Genomic DNA, 21,817 nt, shown 5'->3' on the forward strand with positions numbered 1-21,817 from the left:
GTTAGAACCTGACAGCTCTTTGGTCTTCTTTCATAGACCCTCAGCGCAAGATCATATTCCCATCTATTCCCAATAGACTCTTTGTCCTTGTGAAGAGTTCAACAGAATTAAAAACTGCTGTCAAGAGCTACACAACACTGGCCGTTCTTTAACAGTCAAGTGCTCACAACAAAAACTGTGAACCCTTTGCACAGCATTCAGTAGATTGCACTGGGGAGGACTAAGATAAACTTGTGACCATTGTGCAATTCCACCCCAAAATAGTACTGCATAAAATGGTGTTACCATTAAAGAGCTCAGTTATTCTAATGGAAGCAACCTGTTTTAATGTTATGTTTTTTTGCACAATAAAAGGCCTCCTTTCTTTGTAATTATTATTAATCACACCTTGCCATATAATTCCAATTAGCATAATTTCACTCAGTGCCACACACTTCCACGCCACACGATTCAACTTTTCAGATTTCTGTTCCACACCACATCCTTTTATAACACACCATATATATCAACACACCACATACATCCGGTCCACGCCACAGAATTCCACACCATGCCACAAAATTCAACAGTACGCCATATAATTAAACTCTTCTACATAACACTCCACAACATACCATTCCACATATTTACTCCAAAACTCACAATTTCCCACCACACAATTACACAAGTAATTCAATCCAACACACAATTCCACTACACCTCACATACATACAGTCCATAACACATAGGTAAAAGACATTAACATTTACAATGCTAATATTTCTTATTCAAACAAATGCTACACCTGTTGCATTTCCAATGCTTGTTTTCTCTGCTTTCTCCCTTTGTCACCGTTTTTTAAGGGTGGGCGTAAAATCCGTTTCGCAGGCGAATTTGCGGATTTTCTGCGATTTCGCGATCTGCGAATCTCGCGAAATCGCGGTAAAATCCGCAAATCAGCGGGGACGAATTTTCAGCCAAGCAAGGGTTACAGCAGCAGGAGCAAAAGTTAAACCTAATTTCTTTGTAACCTTTTACAAAAGGGTTACAAACAAATTAACTTCAACTTGGACACCTGCTGCTAATTGCTTCCTGGTGCCTCGTTGCCTACTTGCAACTATTCTCTGACCCTGCTCTGACCCTTGAAGCTGGGTCAGAGAATAGTTACAAGTAGGCAACGAGGCACCTGTCCAAGGAATTAAACCTCATCAGGAAGCACTTACAGATATAAAAAACAGGAAGAAGGGAGAGGATGGCAAATACACCCATTTTGAGTTGTCAGGAGGGGTTAAACTAAAAGAGACCTTTACAGCACAATTTTCATATGCATTTTGCTAAAAATAAAAAGCTGTATGTTCTGTAGGGGCAACTCAGGAATCTGGCCCTTCAGAGATCCGGCCTCTCTTTCTTTCTCTCGTTCTCTCTCTCCCTCTCTCTTTCCCTCTCTTTCTCTCTCTCTCTATCTATCTATCTATCTATCTATCTATCTATCTATCTATCTATCTATCTATCTATCTATCTATCTATCTATCTATCTCTCTCTCTCTCCCTCTCCCATAAACGACTGCATGGGTAACTTCGCTATGCAAGCGGCTCGCGAAGACGCAAAAATCCCCGTGAATACGCAAAAAACCCTGCGAACACACAAAAAACCCCGCGAACATGCAAAAAAACAAAAATCCGCAAATTCGCGAATTTTGCGGATCGCGAATTCGCAAATCCGCAAATTCACGGATCGCGAATTTGCAAAATTCGCTCATGCTTACTGTTTTTTTCCATCGACCTCACCTCTGCCTTTTTGCTCTGGATTCAAATTTGATATGGTAAAGTATGATATGGTAAAAATGAGTCCCGGTGGCCCCCACCTGTAACCACTGGCTCAAATGAAGCACTAAGGCCAACCCATACCGTTGCTGAACTGCACAATTGCCCTTTACTATTAAATGTTAACGAAAGTGCCGAGTATTTGGTTGGGCCATCTGTATTCATGTTACTATAACCTAAAGAAAATGAAGGAAACTATTTAAGATAATATTTTGTTGTAAATTGTAAATTAATACTTGTATAGCGCATTACTCACCCGCAAGGGTCTCAAGGCGCTTGTACGAATACCGCTGTGGAACCCATCCTGGCTTTCCCTGTGAGACGTCCACTCCTGGGCACCCCCAAGGTGGAGGCCAGGCATCCTTAGCGTTGTGGGGGCCGTTGTGGAGATTAAGCAAGCTATTGCCCAGAGTTGCAGAGTGGGACTCCATGATTGGAATAGGCACCGAGGCGAGAATTATCAGGCCCGTGGAATTTTGAGCCCAAGACCCGCCAAAGCGGGGAATTGAACCCTGGTCCCGGGCTAGACCTCTGCATCAGGGTCTGCCGCTCTAATCATTGAGCCACACTTCTCCAGTAAGGCTTCTGCGATTGTATTATGCATTCTCTTTACTTCAAAGTGTGGTTAGTCTGTGATATTTTTGATTTTTTTTTCAGAATTGATATTTTTTTCTTTCCGTGCAGGCTCTTCGAGTGATGGGAAGAATAATGCGTGAATGCTGGTACGCCAACAGCACAGCTCGTCTGACGGCGCTTCGCATTAAGAAGACTATTGCTCAGATCTGTATCGAGGAAGATTTTAAAGTCTAAGTGGTTTGCTAGGGTGATAGAACATAGCTGGACCTAGTTTGTTGTTGTTATTTGCACTACCTCAGAGATATTCAGCATTTAAGTGCCCCACTCATACTATGTTCGACAGTGTGATCATCATTAGGGAACCTATTGGCTTTGTCATCGATTGTCAACAAAACTACCAAACAGCCTTGACAGCTTTAGCTGATACACTACCTTAATTAAAAGTTTTCAGTTATTGCAGTGATATGGGGAATTCTGAAAAAAAAATACTGTCTTGCTGCCAAAAAGGCTTGATATCTGCACACAGATTAGTTGGAAAGGCACATCTCTGTGCCCGCACACTTGACTAATGATTTGGACAAGTCAATACCCCAACGCAAGCACTCTGAGTAGAATTTTATTGAATAGATATTTGTATAGATATTCCACTATCTATTTTTCTACTGGTTTGTCTAGCACTATAGGTCTATTTTTTCCATTGGGATATGAACAATTCTACAGAAGCGTTTGATATTTTTGCAGAATGAATTCTGACACAAATTATACAAAATACGTGTTCGCGGATAATTTTGCTACACTTTCGAGTGGCGGCTGCATTTATGACTTATCAAAAGTTGTTTTCATTCTACCTTGTGCATCACGTTCACACACAGGTTCCACATAGTAACTTGGGATCTCGATATTTAGCTAGAGCACTTAGGGCCATATTGCAAGTGTTTGGTGTAGGAGGGGATTAGGGTGAGTGAAATTTCCTCATGAATTTGTCATTCACCATGCAGTTTCTGCTGGTATTTCAGCAGCGGAAATCTCACAGGCAAACATAACAGGTCTAAGGTGTTTCTATGGGCAAGGCTGAAAACACTATTACAGGCCCCATCAGGAAATTCAGGGCACTAGTATTAAGGCCACTAACTAGCCTTTAAAGAGATGCAAAATGGCTAGCGGGCATGGAAGCAGCTCTACTTTGACCTGATGTCACTTGTTAACGATAACCAAGCCAAAGTTGTGTTAACTCACACGCTTAAGCATATTTCCTGTAACTTGGTCTTTTGATACTCACACCACCTGTTTCCTTGACTGTAATATAATATTGACTCCATGAGTACTGGTATATATCATTGCAGTTGGTTCACATAAGGTGAATAAGTCTAAGGCCTCATTTCAATTTAGACGGAATAGGTGCGGTATTCACCACACATGGTGAACCATTCTCCAGAGTGAGGGATTTACCACGTGGCCTGAAAAAACCTTCCATTCCGAATTTTCAACTTGCACATGAGGCACTGCGGAATCGGAATTTAGCCAACCGAATTCCACCTGTTTTGCCTTTGTTATAGGCTATTTTCCTCGAAAAATCGTTAAATTTAGGCATGTTTAACCTGCCGGAATTTATCAGGGAAAACTGCAAGGGTCCGATTATTCTCACACAACTCGCAATTCCAATCCCTGTATAAACACGTGGGCAGAGGGATCAGAATTTAGCCCGCACTCGTAATCAGGGCCCTAACATAGTTGGTAAAATAAAAAGGGTTGTCTTTAATATGGCTATGCACATTGTGTTCCTTTGAAAAAGTTTGAGCTGTTAATACATAAAGTGGCAGGAAATAATTGTACTTCTTTTGTTAACACAGTCAATTAATTTATTTCAAAATAAGAGTATTTTTATACTATAAACCAATAACACATTACATATTTTTCAGCCCAGAGTCAGGATAAACAAAACCAACATGTTTTTTTATTCTTCCCTGTATCTGGAAAGCAGGTATAAAAAATACCAGTGCCACTTTCTTAAATGTACACAAAACGCAATGCATTCAATTCGTGTTTTTACTTTCTGTACACGTATTGCCTTACTCCATAATCCCGAAACCATTACAGATTGTGCTTATACTCAAATATTATGGTTTATCAGTTTGAGGTACGATGGGGGAGTAGTAAACCTTCTAATATTTGAATAAAAAAATGAGCAAGAAACAAAGGAGGTTAATATTAATGATACAAATAGTTAAAGAAAATCAGAAAAGGTATTTCATTTTTCATTTCAAAGGTGTACATACTTTCATGCATACATGAACACTCACCATAACCACAGGCCCATGCAGACACAAACATCTTAGTCTTTACATAATCACAGTATAACTTTATATGACCAATAAAAGCATGTGTGCACACACATACAAAGATATAACTAATAAACACATACGCAGTATACACATCATTATAAAATACAAATACATGTGAGTGGAAAATTTGTAGTAACACATTTCAGATGAGCTTATGCACACTGTTATGGTGAGAAAAAGCAGTTTTAAGTGATTGCAATATCTCTGTTCACTAATCACTGCACATGTGAAACATCGAATCACACACATTAGTATTGGTGCTGGGAGTGGTGGCCAGACATTTCCTCACGTGCCGTTCCTGAATGCAGTCAAAAAAATTAAAAATACGGATTAAGATATAGAAATGACAAAATCAACAAAACTACAAGAAAAAGCTAGATAGGCCATTGCAAAAAAAATGTGTTGCCAATACTGCCAATTTCTGAAGGCAGGAAAGACTAGAGTAGAGTAGAGGAACTAGTGTTGATATTTGACCAGCCGCCGCCGCTGCACGTAAGAGCGGTGCGGCAAAGTGAGGGGGGATTTCGAGAGGTGACCACGAGGGAAAATTAATTATCTGTTTAATTTTCCCTCATGGCCGTCTCTCGAGATCTCGCCCTCACCTGGTCCCACCACCGCCTCACCGCTCTTACCTGCAGCGGCCGCGGCTGTATAATAGGACACAGGGGCTATGCGGCATGATCGTTGTGAGCCTTAAGGCATTTAGAGCTGCAGCTGCATTATATGCACTAAATAATCGATTTTTATTGTTTTTGCTCAGTTTAGATTGCAACTTTTATTTCAAAACGACGTTTTAATTAAGCCTAAATAATCACATGACTCCCAAGTTCCTAGGGACACATGGTTGCCCCCTTTTTTTAATGTATTTTTTCTTGGTTATCCTAATTGAAAGATAACAGTGAAAACGTTACGTTTTATGGTACGGATGGAGGGCTATCAATGTTATGGACACCAGCCTCCAAGTAATTATTAATATTGTGAAAACGTTAGGTTTTATTGTAAATAAAATGTGATAATTCTGGAAATGGATATGTTTGTAAGTCACCAAAAGATTTCTTAGCTGAACCCTCGCCTTCGTACAAAGTCATAGTTAAATGCCATTTGTTGAATATTCATTCAGATTCTCAATTTGCTACTACATCTTTCAGTAAATACTTCAATGTATTCAATCTAGCTTTGCAGTCAAGTGTACCTATAAGTAGTCAATTGCATAATAGTATATTTTTGACCTATGCTGCTGGCCTAGTATGCCTACAAATGCATCATTTCCATAATTATTTTGCAATAATCCCTTCTCAGAATTACCCAAGCCCCCTCACTAATCTTGCACACCCTCACACTGCTGTTTTTAGCAGTAAACCCAAGTTAACAATGTAATTTCCACAATAAACTCCCTGCATTCCGTTTGACCCAGACAACTTTTTCCCAAACACAAAACATGTTTTGAGTTACATTTTTTATGTGAATACCATTTTAACAAAGTGCATATTATCTTTCGAAAATGTATAGGTTCTTAAATGAGAATTATACTGGTATCTAACAGAGGTATTGCTGTGAAATAAATATGCACATTCTCAAGCGGTCGTGATTTAATCGGAATAAAAATGATTTAACGGGCTACCATTACTGAGAAACAATTTCATCAAAACTATTTGATGGAAATGTGCACAATGAATGGCAAGTACCATTTCATAGAAACCAATTCATGGAATTTCTTTATTTTAAATTGGCTTTTGCATGGTTATTTTTTAAAGTCCTAATGCAATGGTTGCAAATCATACTTTCAGAAATTTTTTTTGTCAGAGGTGTTTATTTCACTGCTTTACTTTCCAGTGACTTCACTTTAGATGTATGTCTTTTTCACTGTCAAACAATTACTTGGTATGCTTTTAATTTGCTTACTTGTCACCCCCTCTAAATGTAATCTAACTTTACCCCCTCGCAACCACTAAACACCTTCCATCTTGCATGCCAATTGTCTTCACCATAACTAAACTACACCCATGCCTCACTCCTAATCTCAACCTGTCCCTGAACCCTAAAACCCCTCTCTATCCTATCCCACACCTATCTCTAAAACTTAAAACCCCTATCTACCCATAAATGGCACCCATTTTGAACCCTTAATACTGTTTTATATGCCTAAACCTTACCCATTCCGGGAACCCAAAAAAACCTCACCACCCATAAATACTGTGCATACATGACCCCTCAAACCCTTCACCACCCTTAAACAAGAACCATCACAGATTCCTATTTAACCCTCACAACCCTAAACACCATTCAGCCCAGACTAAAAATACCCTCATCTCCCCTAAATTCCACCCATCCCTGAACCCTAAAAGCAATTTCTACCCCTGAATAAAACCCATCTTTGAGCCCTAAAGAATCCTCAGTACTCATAAACGCCACCCATCCTGAACTATAAAATTCCCCTTCTTCAAATAAACCCCACCCATCCCTGAATATTGAAAAAATCCTAAACACCACCCATCACTGACCCCTTAAAACCGTTACCACCCCTAAACAAGCGCCATTCAAAATCCCTAAAATCCCCTCACCACCCATAGACACCATCGATTCAAGACCTATAAAAATCCTCATCAGCCATAAACTCAACCCTTCCCCGAGCCTTAGGAGCCCTTTCTACCCATACAAGCCACTCACCCCATAACTTTAAAAGCCTTTCACCACCACTAAAATTCACCAATCCATAAACCATGAAAACCAATTTCCACATCTAAACTCCATCTATTCATGAACCTTTAAAAACCCTCACCACCCTAAACACCACTTTCTGAACTGTAAAACTCTTTCTGCCCTTAATCTCCACCAATCTCTGACTCCTAAAACACCTCATCCCCTATACGCTCCACTCATTGCTGAACCCTTACAATCCTTCACTACGCTAAAACTTGACTCATCATTGAACCGTAAAAACCTGCAATGGCTCTAATCTCCACCCATCTGTGAACCCTAGAAATCCTATAACAGCCCTACATTCACCCTGTCCAAGAACCCTAAATACCACTCATCACTCCTAAACTCCACTCATCCATGAAACCACTGTTAAACTCCATCAATGTCTGATCACTAAAATCCCTCACCCCATTTAAACTCCACCCAACCCGGACCCCAAAAAAACCCTCATCACCCCTACACATCACTCATCCCTGAACCGAAAAAACTCTCACAACTACAAAAAGCCACCCAATTTTTATGTAATTTTGGATTATTTTCCTTAATAATATCTGTACTTTAAAATGTTTCTTTTGTTATCCAGTTTTTTTCCTTAAAGGTTGGCTTTCCCAAAATAGTTTTTCCATGATTTGTTTTTCCCCAATGTGTTTTTCCATTGACCAGCCCCAAGTGTTAGTAAATTGATGAGTAATTTAGTACATTTTCAAATTGTTTTAACCACTTGTATTTTGCTATGTCCATTACTTGTCCATAAGTGCCGGGGGCTGCTAGATGGACATCTCAGATTAGCTCCTATTTTACAATTGAACTGTTTATCAAATTTGGCTAGAACATCAAATCGATGAATTAGATTTATTTTTTCTTCTCGTGAAAGGGTAGTATAAAACTCACTTGCAATTTCCTTGAATGCAGTATTAGACCACCCTTAAAAGGATGATGAAAGAAGTGTGCCATGGTTATTGTCTTTTAAACAATATTGTTGTGAAATCGGTGATACAGAGCTGCTAGCTACCAGCTTTCACAAAAGTTAATGAATCTAAGCCATGCAAGTGCCTATAATGGGTTTTTAAGGGGCAGTAACAAGTTTCAGTGTCCTGCATCGAGGGTATAGTGATAATATCCTTTGAACATAATAGCCACTGCTCTCTTCCTTTTGTCCCTCTTCCAATGAGGTTCTTTTAAAAGAGTTTAAGATTATGGCCTAGGCTGGTATTCCAAGCAACCTGTCAAACTGTGAACATTTCCTGTTTTATATTGGCTGTGTGTACCAATATTGAGGCTTAGCAGTAAATCCAGTTTTTAATAATTTTACAATGTCTGTGACAAAAAGGTACTATATGTTGGATATTTACCATGTGCAGAATGTACTATTGCAAAATATGTTCAATATGTCTGTTATATGCAATCTTCAGTTTTAGAGTTGCATCCTATTTGAACTACCAAAGGAAGCATTTGATTTTTATTGTTGAATCTGTATTTGTGGATTATATGCAGAGGGAAAAAGTTAAGCTGAAACCTACACACAAATATATATATATATATATATATATATATATATATATATATATATATATATATATATATATATATATATATATATATATATAGATATAGATATAGATATATATATATATAGATATAGATATAGATATATATTTATATATATATATATATATATATATATATATATATATATATATATATATATATATACAGTATCTAGCTTATTACATATATTTTGAACTTTTAAATGTGAAATAGAATTTTTTCAAGTTATGTGATATATTCTGCATAGTCTCTGTAATTATTAAATATGCTGCTAACCTGCGCTTAAAACATAATTGATTTATAAAGAAAAGTATACAGTTCTAAATTGCGATTTAGAGGGAGTTATCTCTTTGTTCAGAATGTAATGTGGGATTGTGATGTTGGACAGAAATCATTGCTTTCCATGATGATTGTTCACAACTGAAAGGCATTTATATATTTTTTTGATTGCTGACTATTTCCAGCACATACTTTCCACACATAATGACATTTCAGCATATATTGTTAATGTTTTTTTTTATTTCAGAAAATTATCATCTTGCTTTTGGAATTGCTTTAATCAGGCTTCCGTTTATAAACTTACTGAGTGTTAATAAAAAAAATCTTAAAACATCCATGCCCGTAACATTATAGTGTTTCTCCCTGCTTGGGCTGTTGCTGCTTTGAGTATGAAACCATACATTTAAGGGACTGTGTGTATTTACAATAATATAAAGCAAAATACTGTATATTTATTATATTCAAACGTGCTTTGTTACATTCCATATTTTTTAAGCTGCCTCTAGGTGTATATAATTGTTGAAATATGTTTCTATGTCTACTGTTAATGGCCATGTATTGTTTTGTAAAGTGCCAATATGCACTCATGTAATGGTTTCTGTGAAGCATAAAATTATATTTTAATTAAAAAGAAACATTTAAAAGTAAATGTATCTGCATCAATGTATGTCCTTTATCTGCCTTTGTACTATGGTATAATATTTGACTTGTAATCTGTGATTGTAGATAGTGATTTTATAAAAATGAATATGTAATATGTTTGTGTAGTTATTTATTTGTGGATGCACATAGTGTGTCCACAGCATTGAATATGGTACATGAGAACAGATTACTGTATGCAATTTAACATCTCATGGAAAAAATGGTACATAATAAGATATTACCTCTGTAAATATTTACAAGTATAGAAATCTATAGTTCAGTCTATTGATGGAAGAAATATTGTTCTTGAGCATTGCATAGTTATAAAAATATCAAAAAGGACAACAAAATCTTAAAAGCTCCTGATAAAAAAGCCATATTATTTGGATGGAAGTAATTGGATACAAAGACATTCACAGAAACCTCTTGAAGAGCAAGGGTTGACACGTTAATAAAAGTAAAAATAGGTTATGCTGTTGGCCAGGAGATCTCATTCTTCTTTTCAGTCTCATACTTCTACATTTGTTTTCCACCATATGCTGTGGCTTTTAAATTTTCGATGGAAGTCAATAATCCACTTTGACGCCTTTCTTATTATGTCTATGTAACCTAAAAGTGCTTGAATATAAAGTCACAGAAGAGATTGAATATCAACCACATTAACCCATCCAAAGAAGGGCTAGAGAAGGTTACACCATTTCTAAAGTTCTAATTTTATCAGCACGATATTCCCAATGTCTCTCATGTTTTCCTTATTCCTTCTTGGTAATCAATATTTCTACAAATCTGGTTTCGGATTACATGAATTGAGGGTTGAAAGTGATGATTTAAGCCATGGTCTCTGTCAGGCTTAATAACTACCTAGTGCCTTAAATAATTGAAGAGTTGAAGTAGCTGTATGTTACCATCATAGACAGTGGTTGTGGTGAGCATTAAAAGAATGTGCATCTTTTGGCTGGAAATAACATAGCCGTAGTGGAAAACACATTACAGTAACATAATAGAAAGCAAAATAGGAGCACAACAAAAACATACACAATGCATAACAAAGCACAACAAAATGCACAATCACAACACAATAACACAATGCAACCTAACACAATACACTTCACTAATCCTTGAAAAAGGGACATTGTCCTGGAGATTATCTTTCTTTGTGCTCTGTTCAGAATTTTAATCAAGACCCATAACATTGTCTCTGTTTTACTGTATGTATTCAACTGGGACATGCATTAAATGAATCTACTTGTAAGCTATATACATATATTTAAATCACCTGTAAATATGCATGTTGTAAGAAAAATAACTTACAAAATTGGAAGTTTACCATAAATCGTACATTTGTCTCCATTTGGTCTATTGAATGAAACCACTCTGATATCCATATCTGTTTTCCTAGTCTTCCATATTCAGTTCAGAGTGTCTGTATTCGCTCTGTTTATCAATAATGGTATACTTTTCTTTTTTGGGGGGTATTTTAAGTCATGGTCTAGCCCAAATGGCAGTGTGCTGTTTTAGATGGAGCCTGATGCTGTGTGTTACAACTTGTGGGTTGCAGAAGCATGGGCTGGCACTTCAAATAGTAATATGCGATTTAGTTTCTAAATTATTTTAGGTGTTCATGGTTAAAGGTATTTCAAATTAGCATGGAAAACTTTAAAAGGTGTACACAAAAAAAAGAATCTACATATTTTAAACTGAGCATTTCATGTGACTGAAGGACAGTTGCGGGTATCTGTACAGAGAAGGGTAATGTGTTGAGTCATTTTGAAAGAATTATCTATAAGAAATGGTGCAATCGTATTTGGGGGAGCTTAGGACAAATTTACCTCTTTTGATTTGGAAACTTCTATGATCAGCTGGGTAGTGATGTAGATGAAATGAGCACAGCCGGAGAACCAGGGTTTATCTTTTAAGTGGTTAATTTTGTTTGTGTAGGCCTTAGTAATACAGAAATATTTTGAATTTGATGTATCAAAGCAATGAAGAGTCTGTGTGTGGCAGAAATGCGATCACATTTCCATTCAACTATGATTATCCGAACTGTGACATGTAGTGCAGATTTGAGTGAGTTGAGAATGGAGTTATGGAGGCCAGTGAGGAGATCATCATGGCTGTCAAATTTGTTATAAAAAGGGCTTGTGTAGCTGTGCAAAGGGTCAGATCATGCAGGAGATTTGTTTTTTAAGAGCCGAAATGGATTTCTTTTTTACATGGTCTTTGAAAGAGTGGAGAGGGGAAATGTAGAAGCCAAGGAATGTGACAAAAGAAAGAAATGGTGAGTGAGTTTAGTTGCTTCTACTGTAGCCAATTGCTAATCTTGGGTTGTAGTGTGCTAACATTACATGTTTGAATGGCTTATTTGTGGTAATTCAAAGTGATCTGTCTAGTCAGGTAGGTGGTAAGAATAGGTGAACAAAAGAAAATGAGAGGTCAAAGTTGTTGCCTTGTATGGAGGCATAGTTAGCAAGATGACCAGTTAGACACGATTTACAAGAGTTGTACATTAAGGGCCTCATTTAGGAGAAGTGTCACATCTCTGCGTGAAAGCAGTAATGTGACACTTCTCAGTGCACCCTCCTTGCAACAGGAATGATGCATCATATAAACTGTATGACGCATCATGTCGCAAGGAATGACTGATACGCCAGTATTACTGATGTATCTGTTGGCAAAAAAGTGGCTCTTTGCAGGAGTTGTGTCGGAAGTGTGACACAACTCCAGCAATGTTCCTTTCACATGGGGGGGCAAGCCCCATGTGAAAGGGTCTGGGTTACCCTTACCCCTGCCACGAGGCAGGCATAAGGTTTTGACTCATTTGCATCCTAGAAGTGGTGCAGCAAAATCACATAGATTTCACTGCGCCACTCCTACGACCCTTTCTTGTGGGGGAACGCCCATCCTGCATACACCTAACCTGATAAATATGGCGCAACATGGTGCACTAATTACGCTACTGCTGTTTGACGCAATGGTGGCGCAAAATTGTAGCAGGCCTTCATAAATAAGGTCCTAATTATTCATAAGTTTCTTCATGAATTAGAGCATCTTCTCCCAGCATTTCCTTTCAGTTTTATTTAGCACAAGCTAGAACCAAATGTATCAGCGCACTTCCCATGAGCACCAGTTGCGTTATAGATGGACACATTCATTTTGTGAGACACTGGGATATTAAGTGAATTGCCCAGAATCACAGGATGTTGAGCGTCCCTGCCAAGACTTAAACTCGGTTCCCCAGCTTCAAGGTCAATGGTTTTGGTCATTAGGCCACATCCTCATCCTTCTAATGCCCCAGCAAACCTTGGCGTTTTAAACTTACGAATTTTATCTTCAAATATCACAGAGTGCCGGCCGATATCCACCTTCCACATTTCACATTCTACATTCCACTTTTCAAGAATACTACACACTTGACTCTTTATACAATTAAACATAAATTTTGACTTAGGACCTGATTACGAACATGGTGGACGGGTTAATCTGTCACAAACATGACAGATATCCTGTCCACCACATTAAAATTCCATTATGTTCTATGAAACTTATATTATGGCGGATGGGATATCAGTTACATTTGTGATGGAGTATTCCATCCGCCAAGATGTTAATCAGGCCCTTACTCTTTAATTATAAAATAACAAATAAAATAATGAAGAAAAAAGATTTGATCCATCATCTAGCTATACACATCTTCTAAAAGTTTGCTTTTATTACAACATATAAAACTTCCTCCATTTAGATATTTTGTAAATACACCACACTTGTTATGTTTACTAGATGTTGCATTTTGACACTTTATGCATATCTAACATTGGGCCATATGTGTAATGCTTTTTACCGGTCGCAAATTACTCGTTTTGCAGAATCAGACTGTTTGCAACTGGTAAAATGCATTTTGGAATGTATGAATTCCAATTTGTGATTTGGTAACGTTACTGAATCCCAATTTGGAATTGTGAATACATACCAATTCCGTATTTAGGAAGGGGTGTGTTGAGGGCGTGTCAGGATCCCTAAGCAAACTGCAGGCGCTGTCTCAGTCTGCAGAGGCAAATTGCACCGATGTATTCAGAGGAAGAACTTCCTGAAACCAGCGTGGAGATCTTTAATTCATCGACGGAATTCCAAGATGGCCGCGGTGAGTTGATGGTCTAGTTGACAAAGAACCTCGCAGGTGCTGCTGTTGAGGTGATACGCGCAAGAGTAAGTAACCGCGCTCTTCACCAAGACTACAAGCTGAAGCGGTAGAGTGTTTTCGAGGCTCCTAGTGGTTTTCTTCGAAAAGAAGATTAACGCGCTAGAAAAGCACGTTTGTTCCGAGTTTCAGTGTTCGAGGCAACTCGGCTCACCTGTTTTGAAGAAATTTGTTGAGTCAGTTCATCTGCGGGCAGTGTCAAGGCATCGTCCTGAAGAGAGAAGAGAGGACCAGAGATAAGTCATAGTCGATTCAGAATGAGTTTAAAAAGACAGTTAAAACAATAGGCATAGAGAAATAGAACTAATGCAAAGACAATACTACTTACCTTGATGAAACGGAGTTCGTGTTTCCTGTAGAAAAGAGAGAGAACAAGGGAAGATTTAGTAAAATATAATTTAGTAGATAATTACTAGTAGTTATAGTTTCAAGTTCACACATTTAGTTTAGAACTAAAAAGGTTATAGGGCATAGCTAGGTTATATAATTCTAGTAATTAGGTTGCATCTTAGCGTTCTTTCACAAGAGATCCATTGAAAAAGAATAACAAGCAAAGACAAGTTTTCTTTTTTAAGAAAGAGAAGAAGAAAGTGAATCATTAAGAGGAACCTCCTACAGTTCTTCAGCCAACATATAATAAGAAGAATTAAATAGCAAAGGTGAGCAATTAGACCATAATAAAAGATAGTTAAGGTAATAAGAGAAGGGGGGTAAACTAAAGGTTTTATTTGTTCAATTAGCTTTCACCTTCAAGAAAGAAGAAGTAGAGAGAGAGAGTTTCCATTAAGAAGAGAGGCAAAGTTTCTGGAACAAAAAGGTATAAGTAGAAGACATTAAGAGCTGGAATAGAGTAGATAGGGAAAATAAGCTAATGTTGTTGTTTGATATAATTTAAGGTCATCTCTGAAAAGAAGTCTGTTGGTCGGACTGAGCAAGAGAAGCCGTAGAACAGTTCCAGTGCAGTCTCTTCTGTCATATTTCTTATTTTATCCACTCCCCCTTCCCCCCGAGGGGGTTCCTTAGGATTACGTTCTTAAACTGATTCTGGGGGATCTCTTGGAGGGAGTTGGGAACCAGCATCACTGTTTCTGTGGAAGTCTTGGCGGTAAGGTTTTTATTACTCCTCTTACAGAGTGAAGTGCCCACGTGGAATACTTGCACCCGAAGAGTATGGCGGAAGGTATTAATTTACAAACTCTGGGAACAGTTCTAGACGCAATTCAAAAGGAACTAGTGGCAGTTAGAGAAGATAACCAAAGTCTTAAACAAGAAATGCTTAAATCTGGAGAAGAAACTGCTGAGTTGGCTCAGGGAGTAGGACTGCCAATAAGTCCAGGAAAAAGGAACGAGGACACCTTATCTGAAGGTTCAAATAGGCTAACACAACAAGTAATTCATTCGTCGTCCCCAGTTATACCTTTGGCCCCCCTGAACATTTTAGTGGAGACCCACAGAAGCCACAGATATTTTTGACCCAATGCTCTCTCCACTTTATGTGCCATCCTTCCATTTTCCCGGATGCGCTGTTCAGAGTTGCATTTGCCTTGTCATACCTAAGTGGTGATGCGGCGTCGTGGTCCTTACCATTAATTTCCAGAGATGATACCACTTTACAAAACTATGACGAGTTCAAGAAAGAAGTCCTGTGAATTTTCGATCGACGAAGAATATCTCAGGGAGTTGACAATGAGTTGTTGGAACTGCGACAGGGTAACCCAGACTTAGTAGCTTACCTGGCGCAGTTTAACAAGCTGGTGGTTGAAACAAACTGGCCAGAGAGCAAAATTTCCGAACTAGTAGACTTGGTATTGGAGATCGACTTTCGCCAGGGTGAAAGAAGAGGTGAGAAAAGAAAAGATTTTAAGCCAGTCGTGCCAAGATTTGATAGAGCAAGATCTGAAAGTAATCGAACCGGAGAAGGCCAATCAAACCCGGAACTGATGCAAATTGGATTCATCAGGGGTCCGTTAACGAAAGAGGAAAAAGAGAAAAGGAGGGCTGGAAGCCTGTGCATGTATTGTGGTTCCAACGGTCACTTTGTAAGAAATTGTCCAAAGAAACCCAAGACATCATTCAAACCGAAGGAAAACTTGCAGCACAACTTGTAGGAGGAGTTGGACAGGTGGATGCGACTCAAGACACAACTCCAAAAGAGCATCAATTAGCGAATACCTTACAATCCTCATCTCCCCACTTGATTTTGTCTGTGATAATAAAATTCCGACACATCACGATGACAGAAGTTTCGGTGATGCTTGACTCAGGTGCTACTGGGAACTTTTGTGATTTGAAATTCGCCGCCAAGATTGGGTTGCGAGCTATACCAAAGGATAAGTGTGAACCTGTCCGAGCTGTCGACTGTACTAACCTTTCATCGGGACCCATTGTTAGTCACACAGAACCAATGCAAATGATCTCGATTAACGATCATGAAGAGACCATCAATTTAACTTGATTGATGCACCTCAATTCTAGCTAATCCGAGGGTTACCCTGGTTAACGGAACATAACCCTACCATCAACTGGAGCGCGCAAACCATAATTATGGACTCAGATTATTGTAAAGAGAATTGTTTTGGAGAAAATAAAGAAAGTGGCAAGATCAGTCCAGCTCATTCATTATGCATGAACGATGCATTGGTGTGTGTTACAAATTCTCGAGAAATTCGTCCAGAATACCAAGATTTTGCAGATATTTTTGATGAAAAAGAAGCTAAACAATTGCCCCCACATCGAGCATATGACTACAAGATTGATTTGGAACCAGGTGCCAATTTGCCATGTAGCAGAGTCTATGCGTTAACCGAAAAAGAACACTAACATTTGAAAGAGTACCTGGATAAATATTTGGCGAACGGTTTTATTCGACCATCTCAATCGCCGGTATTCTCACCTTTGTTTTTTGTACCGAAGAAGGAAGGGGACCTGAGGACCTGCATCGATTATCGTGCGATATATAAAATCACGAAGAAGAACCGATATCCACTTCCCCTCATCTCGGTCTTATTAGATCAAGTTAAAGGAGCCCATATCTATACAAAGTTGGATCTGAGCGGAGCCTACCATCTGATTAGAATGAGAGAGGGCGACGATTGGAAGCCAACTTTCAGAACAAGGTTTGGATTGTATGAATACCAAGTTATGCCATATGGACTATGTAATGCTCCGGCGGCCTTCCAACATTTTATTAATGATATCCTCATAGAGTACATAGATCAATGTGCAATTGTATACATTGACGACATCTTAATTTACTCTGACGATAAAAGCAAACATCCTGAACAAGTGAAAAACATTTTGCAAAAACTCAGGGAAAACCGTTTGTTTGTAAAATTGGAAAAATGCGCAATCAATGTCTCCAGGGTGGAATTTTTGGCATTCATTCTTTCACCAATGTGAATGAACATGGATGAGAAAAAGATTCAAGCAGTGATCGAATGGAAATCTCCTGCTAGTGTGAAAGAGGTGCAAAGTTTCATTGGTTTCTCACATTTCTACAGGAGATTTATCAATGAGTTCTCATGAAAGATACTACTCCTTACTAGATTGCTGAAGAAAGGAATTTGTTTTGAATGGACTGACGATGCGGAAGAAGTCTTTCAGTTATTAAAGGAAAGTTTCACCACTTCTGCATGCTGATCCGTCGGAACCATTTTATGTGGAAACTGATGCTTCAGACCAAGCTATAGGTGGTGTTTTATCTCCACGACACAAGGAGACAGGGCAGCTACCTCCGGTGGCCTATAGATCAAGAAAATTAACACCAGCAAAAGTGAATTACACTATTACAGAGGAAGAGTTATTGGCAATCAAGGATGCCTTTAAGGAATGGCGACATTGCCTTATTGGAGCTCAGCACCAAGTAACAGTTTTTACTGATCACCGGAGCCTAAAAGTATTGAAATCTGCAAAGACTCTGACTCCTAGGCAACTCAGGTGGTCACTGTATTTCTCAGAATATGATTTTGTAATAACCTATCGACCAGGAGCACAGAATGGAAAGGCGGATGCGTTGTCCAGATTAGTAAACGAACACCAATAAGTCTCCCGGAGAGAGCCAAAATATCATACCAGATTCAAAGATCATATGTGCCACCACCCCCATCTCTGTGAAGGAACAGATCCTCTGCATCATGAATCCCAAAGATATGCAGAAGTGGGTTAAGGAAGAACCTGGCAGAGAAATTCAAAATCAACTTCCTCATCACAAAGGAACTCTGTACTTGCCCACTAAAGAATTACAACATCAAGTAATGTACGAGTGTCATGACAATCTTCTAGCTGGGCATAAGGGTGAATCTAAGATGGAAGAACTAGTCAGGAGACATTATTGGTGGCCATGAATGGGAACAGTGACGTCTGCGCTCAGGGAAAATCAGAACGACAGGCCCCTAAAGGTTTGTTACAGCCCCTACCTACACCTCCTGGTCCCTATCACACAATAACGTCCAACTTAATAGTAGACTTGCCCCTTAGCCAAGGTTATAATACCAAATGGGTGGTGGTGGATGCATTCTCTAAAATGGTGCATTTTATGCCCTTAAAAGGAGTTCCAACTGCCAAACAGCTAGCTAATCTATTCAGTACTTACATAGTCATGTTACATGGCATTCCACGAATTATCATCTCAGAACAAGGTTCACAATTCGTATCTCGATTCTGGAAGGCCTTTTTGACTAGTTTGGGAATAGAGGCCAGATACTCCACTAGCTACCATCCCGAAACTGATGGGCAAACCGAGAGAGTAAACTAAGAATAAGAGCAATATCTCAGGGTATTTCTGTTAAAACAGGATGGGGATTGATCAGATTACTTGTGGGCGGCAGAATTCGATACCCTCCACACCACTGGAGTCAAGCTATCCTGGCTGAAGACGGCTGATAGCCAGAAACTGGTCCTGCGATATGTGGTATACTTGGGGCGTGCATGGGTCGCACCATTCCCTTTAACTGGCCTGAGTACATCTTACACCACTTCAAGAGAAAGCCCAAAGATAAGGCATCTTCCCGCTTCTTAGATCTGGGGTTGGTGGTCACACAATAACGCTAGAAATGTGTCTACAGGGTTCTCCCCATTCTATCTGAATTACGGGAGACATCCAAACGCTACCTTAAACTCTGCAGAAATCTCTGTTCTAGCAGTTAAAGATCTGGTAACTCATATCGGAAAGGTTCATCAAGATGCTGTCAAAAATCTAGAACAGGCAAAGGAGAAATACAAGGGTTATGCAGACAGAAAGAGAAGGGAAGGGCAAAAAACTACAGGAAGGTGACAAAGTATGATTAAATACCAAAAATCTGAGATTAAGGAAACAGGAAGTTTCTACCAAGATACATAGGTCCTTATCCAATAGAGAATCAGATAAATCCTGTAACCTATCGTTTAAAACTACCAGAGAAATGGAAAATCCACCCTGTTTTTCACGTTTCTTCACTAAAAAAGTCCTCACCAAATTTGCAAAAGAGTTTACCACCTATGCCGATTTAAATCGAATCAGAAATTGAATATGAAGTCAAAGAGAGTTTAGACTCATAGAAAGTTCGAGGGCAGCTGCATTATCTAGTAGATTGGAAGGGTTACGGTCCTGAAGAACGATCTTGGGAATGCTGGTCTGATGTTCATGCCCCCCGATTGGTGAAGATTTTCCATCAAAGGTTTCCAACTAAACCCAGATTGGAAGGATCTCCTTTGTTGGGGAGTACTGTCAGGATGCCTAAGCAAACTGCAGGCGCTGTCTCAGTCTGCAGAGGCAAATTGCACCGATGTAATCAGAGGAAGAACTTCCTGAAACCAGCGTTGAGATCTTTAACTCATCGGCGGAATTCCAAGATGGACGCCGGTGAGTTGACGGTCTATTTGACAAAGAACCTCACAGGTGCTGCTGTTGAGGTGATGCGCGCGAGCCTGAGTAACCGTGCACTTCACCAAGACTACAAGCTGAAGCAGTAGAGTGTTTTCAAGGCTCCTAGTGGTTTTCTTCGAAAAGAAGATTAACGCGCTAGAAAAGTACGTTTGTTCCGAGTTTCAGTGTTCGAGGAAACTCGGCTCACCTGTTTTGAAGAAATTCGTCGAGTCAGTTCATATGCGGGCAGTGTCAAGGCATCGTCCTGAAGAGAGAAGAGAATACCAGAGATAAGTCTAGTCGATTCAGAACGAGTTGAAAAATACAGTTAATACAATAGGAATAGAGAAATAGAACTAATGCAAAGACAATACTACTTACCTTGATGAAATGGAGTTCCTGTTTCCTGTAGAAAAGAGAGAGAACAAGAGAAGATTTAGTAAAATATAATTTATTAGATAATTACTAGTAGTTATAGGTTCAAGTTCACACATTTAGTTTAGAACTAAAAAGGTTATAAGGCATAGCTAGGTTATATAATTCTAGTAATTAGGTTACATCTTAGCGTTCTTTCACAAGAGATTCATTGAAAAAGAATAACAAGCGAAGACAAGTTTCCTTTTTTAAGAAAGAGAACAAGAAAGTGAAACATTAAAAGGAACCTCCTACTGTTCTTCAGCCAACATATAATAAGAATAATTAAATAGCAAAGGTGAGCAATTAGACCATAATAAAAGATAGTTAAGGTAATAAGAGAAGGGACATGAAGTAAAAGTTTTATTTGTTCAATTAGCTTCCACCTTCAAGAAAGAAGAAGGAGAGAGAGAGAGTTTTCATTAAGAAGAGAGGCAAAGTTTCTGGAACAAAAAGGTATAAGTAGAAGACATAGATAGCTGGAATAGAGTAGATAGGGAAAATAAGCTACTGTTGTTGCTTGATATAATTTAAGGTCATCTCTGAAAAGAAGTCTGCTGGTCGGACTGAGCAAGAGAAGCCATAGAACAGTTCCAGTGAAGTTTTCTGTCATATTTCTTATTTTATCCACCCCGAGGGGGTTCCTTAGGATCACATTCTTAAACTGATTCTGGGGGATCTCTTGGAGGGAGGGAGTTGAGAACCAGCATCACTGTTCCTGTGCAAGTCTTGGCGGTAAGGTTTTTATTACTCATCTGACAGGGCGTTCCTTCCTAATACCGATTCGCAGCTGTATGTAAGACTGTTTTACAACCGAAATGCAGTTGCAAAGCATTCCCATTTCACCACCTACTTCAAATAGGTGGTAACCCATTCATAAGTGGGATGGGGTCCCCAAGTGACCCTTTCCCCTTTGGTAATGGTAGCGAAAAAGGTTTTTCAGAGCATGCTGTGGTCCCACTGACCACTGCCTGCTCTTAAAAAATGAAGAGAAAACTTTTCATTTTTCTTTTTTAAATGCAACCCATTTTCCTCCTAGGAAAATGGGTTGCAACCTACCTCATTAATATTCATGAAGTAGGTCAATTTGCGACACACTAGGTATTGCTAAATAAAACTCATGGAGTTTAATACATTAGGAATAGCGGTTACCTAATTGCAAGTTGCAAAGATTCTAAATAAGATAATAGCTGTTTCCAAATATGATACATATGGCCATTATTCATTATATTTCCCAGGCTTGTTTCTGTCGCTTTTCTTTCTAACTATGTTGGTATTTTCCCCTCTCATGTCACTCTCATTTCCCCCCCTTTCCTTTTGATCACCCCTTAACTTTACTACCATTCACTGTTAATGAATATTATTTTTGTATTCTTTAGTCAACCCTTTAAACGTCAGTGAATTTACATCACTTTCCGTTTCCAACTGGTGCTCTTATTTTATCACACCTCCAACACTAATATTTATAACACCCTT

At 38.7% G+C, this 21,817-nt stretch overlaps 1 protein-coding gene across 1 annotated transcript in view; it reads left to right on the forward strand.

Annotated features, from left to right (window-relative positions):
* Positions 1–2,613, forward strand: part of LOC147665801 (activin receptor type-1C-like) — a 329,593-nt gene extending 326,980 nt beyond the window's left edge. The window contains exon 8 of the mRNA XM_086949471.1: positions 2,488–2,613. Within this exon, the coding sequence (XP_086805597.1) occupies positions 2,488–2,613 (126 nt within the window). The remainder of the gene's footprint in view (positions 1–2,487) is intronic.
* The last annotated feature ends 19,204 nt before the right edge of the window (positions 2,614–21,817 follow it).

The sequence above is a fragment of the Lissotriton vulgaris genome, unplaced genomic scaffold (assembly GCF_964263255.1).
Source record: "Lissotriton vulgaris unplaced genomic scaffold, aLisVul1.2 SCAFFOLD_765, whole genome shotgun sequence".
Lineage (NCBI taxonomy): Eukaryota > Metazoa > Chordata > Amphibia > Caudata > Salamandridae > Lissotriton > Lissotriton vulgaris.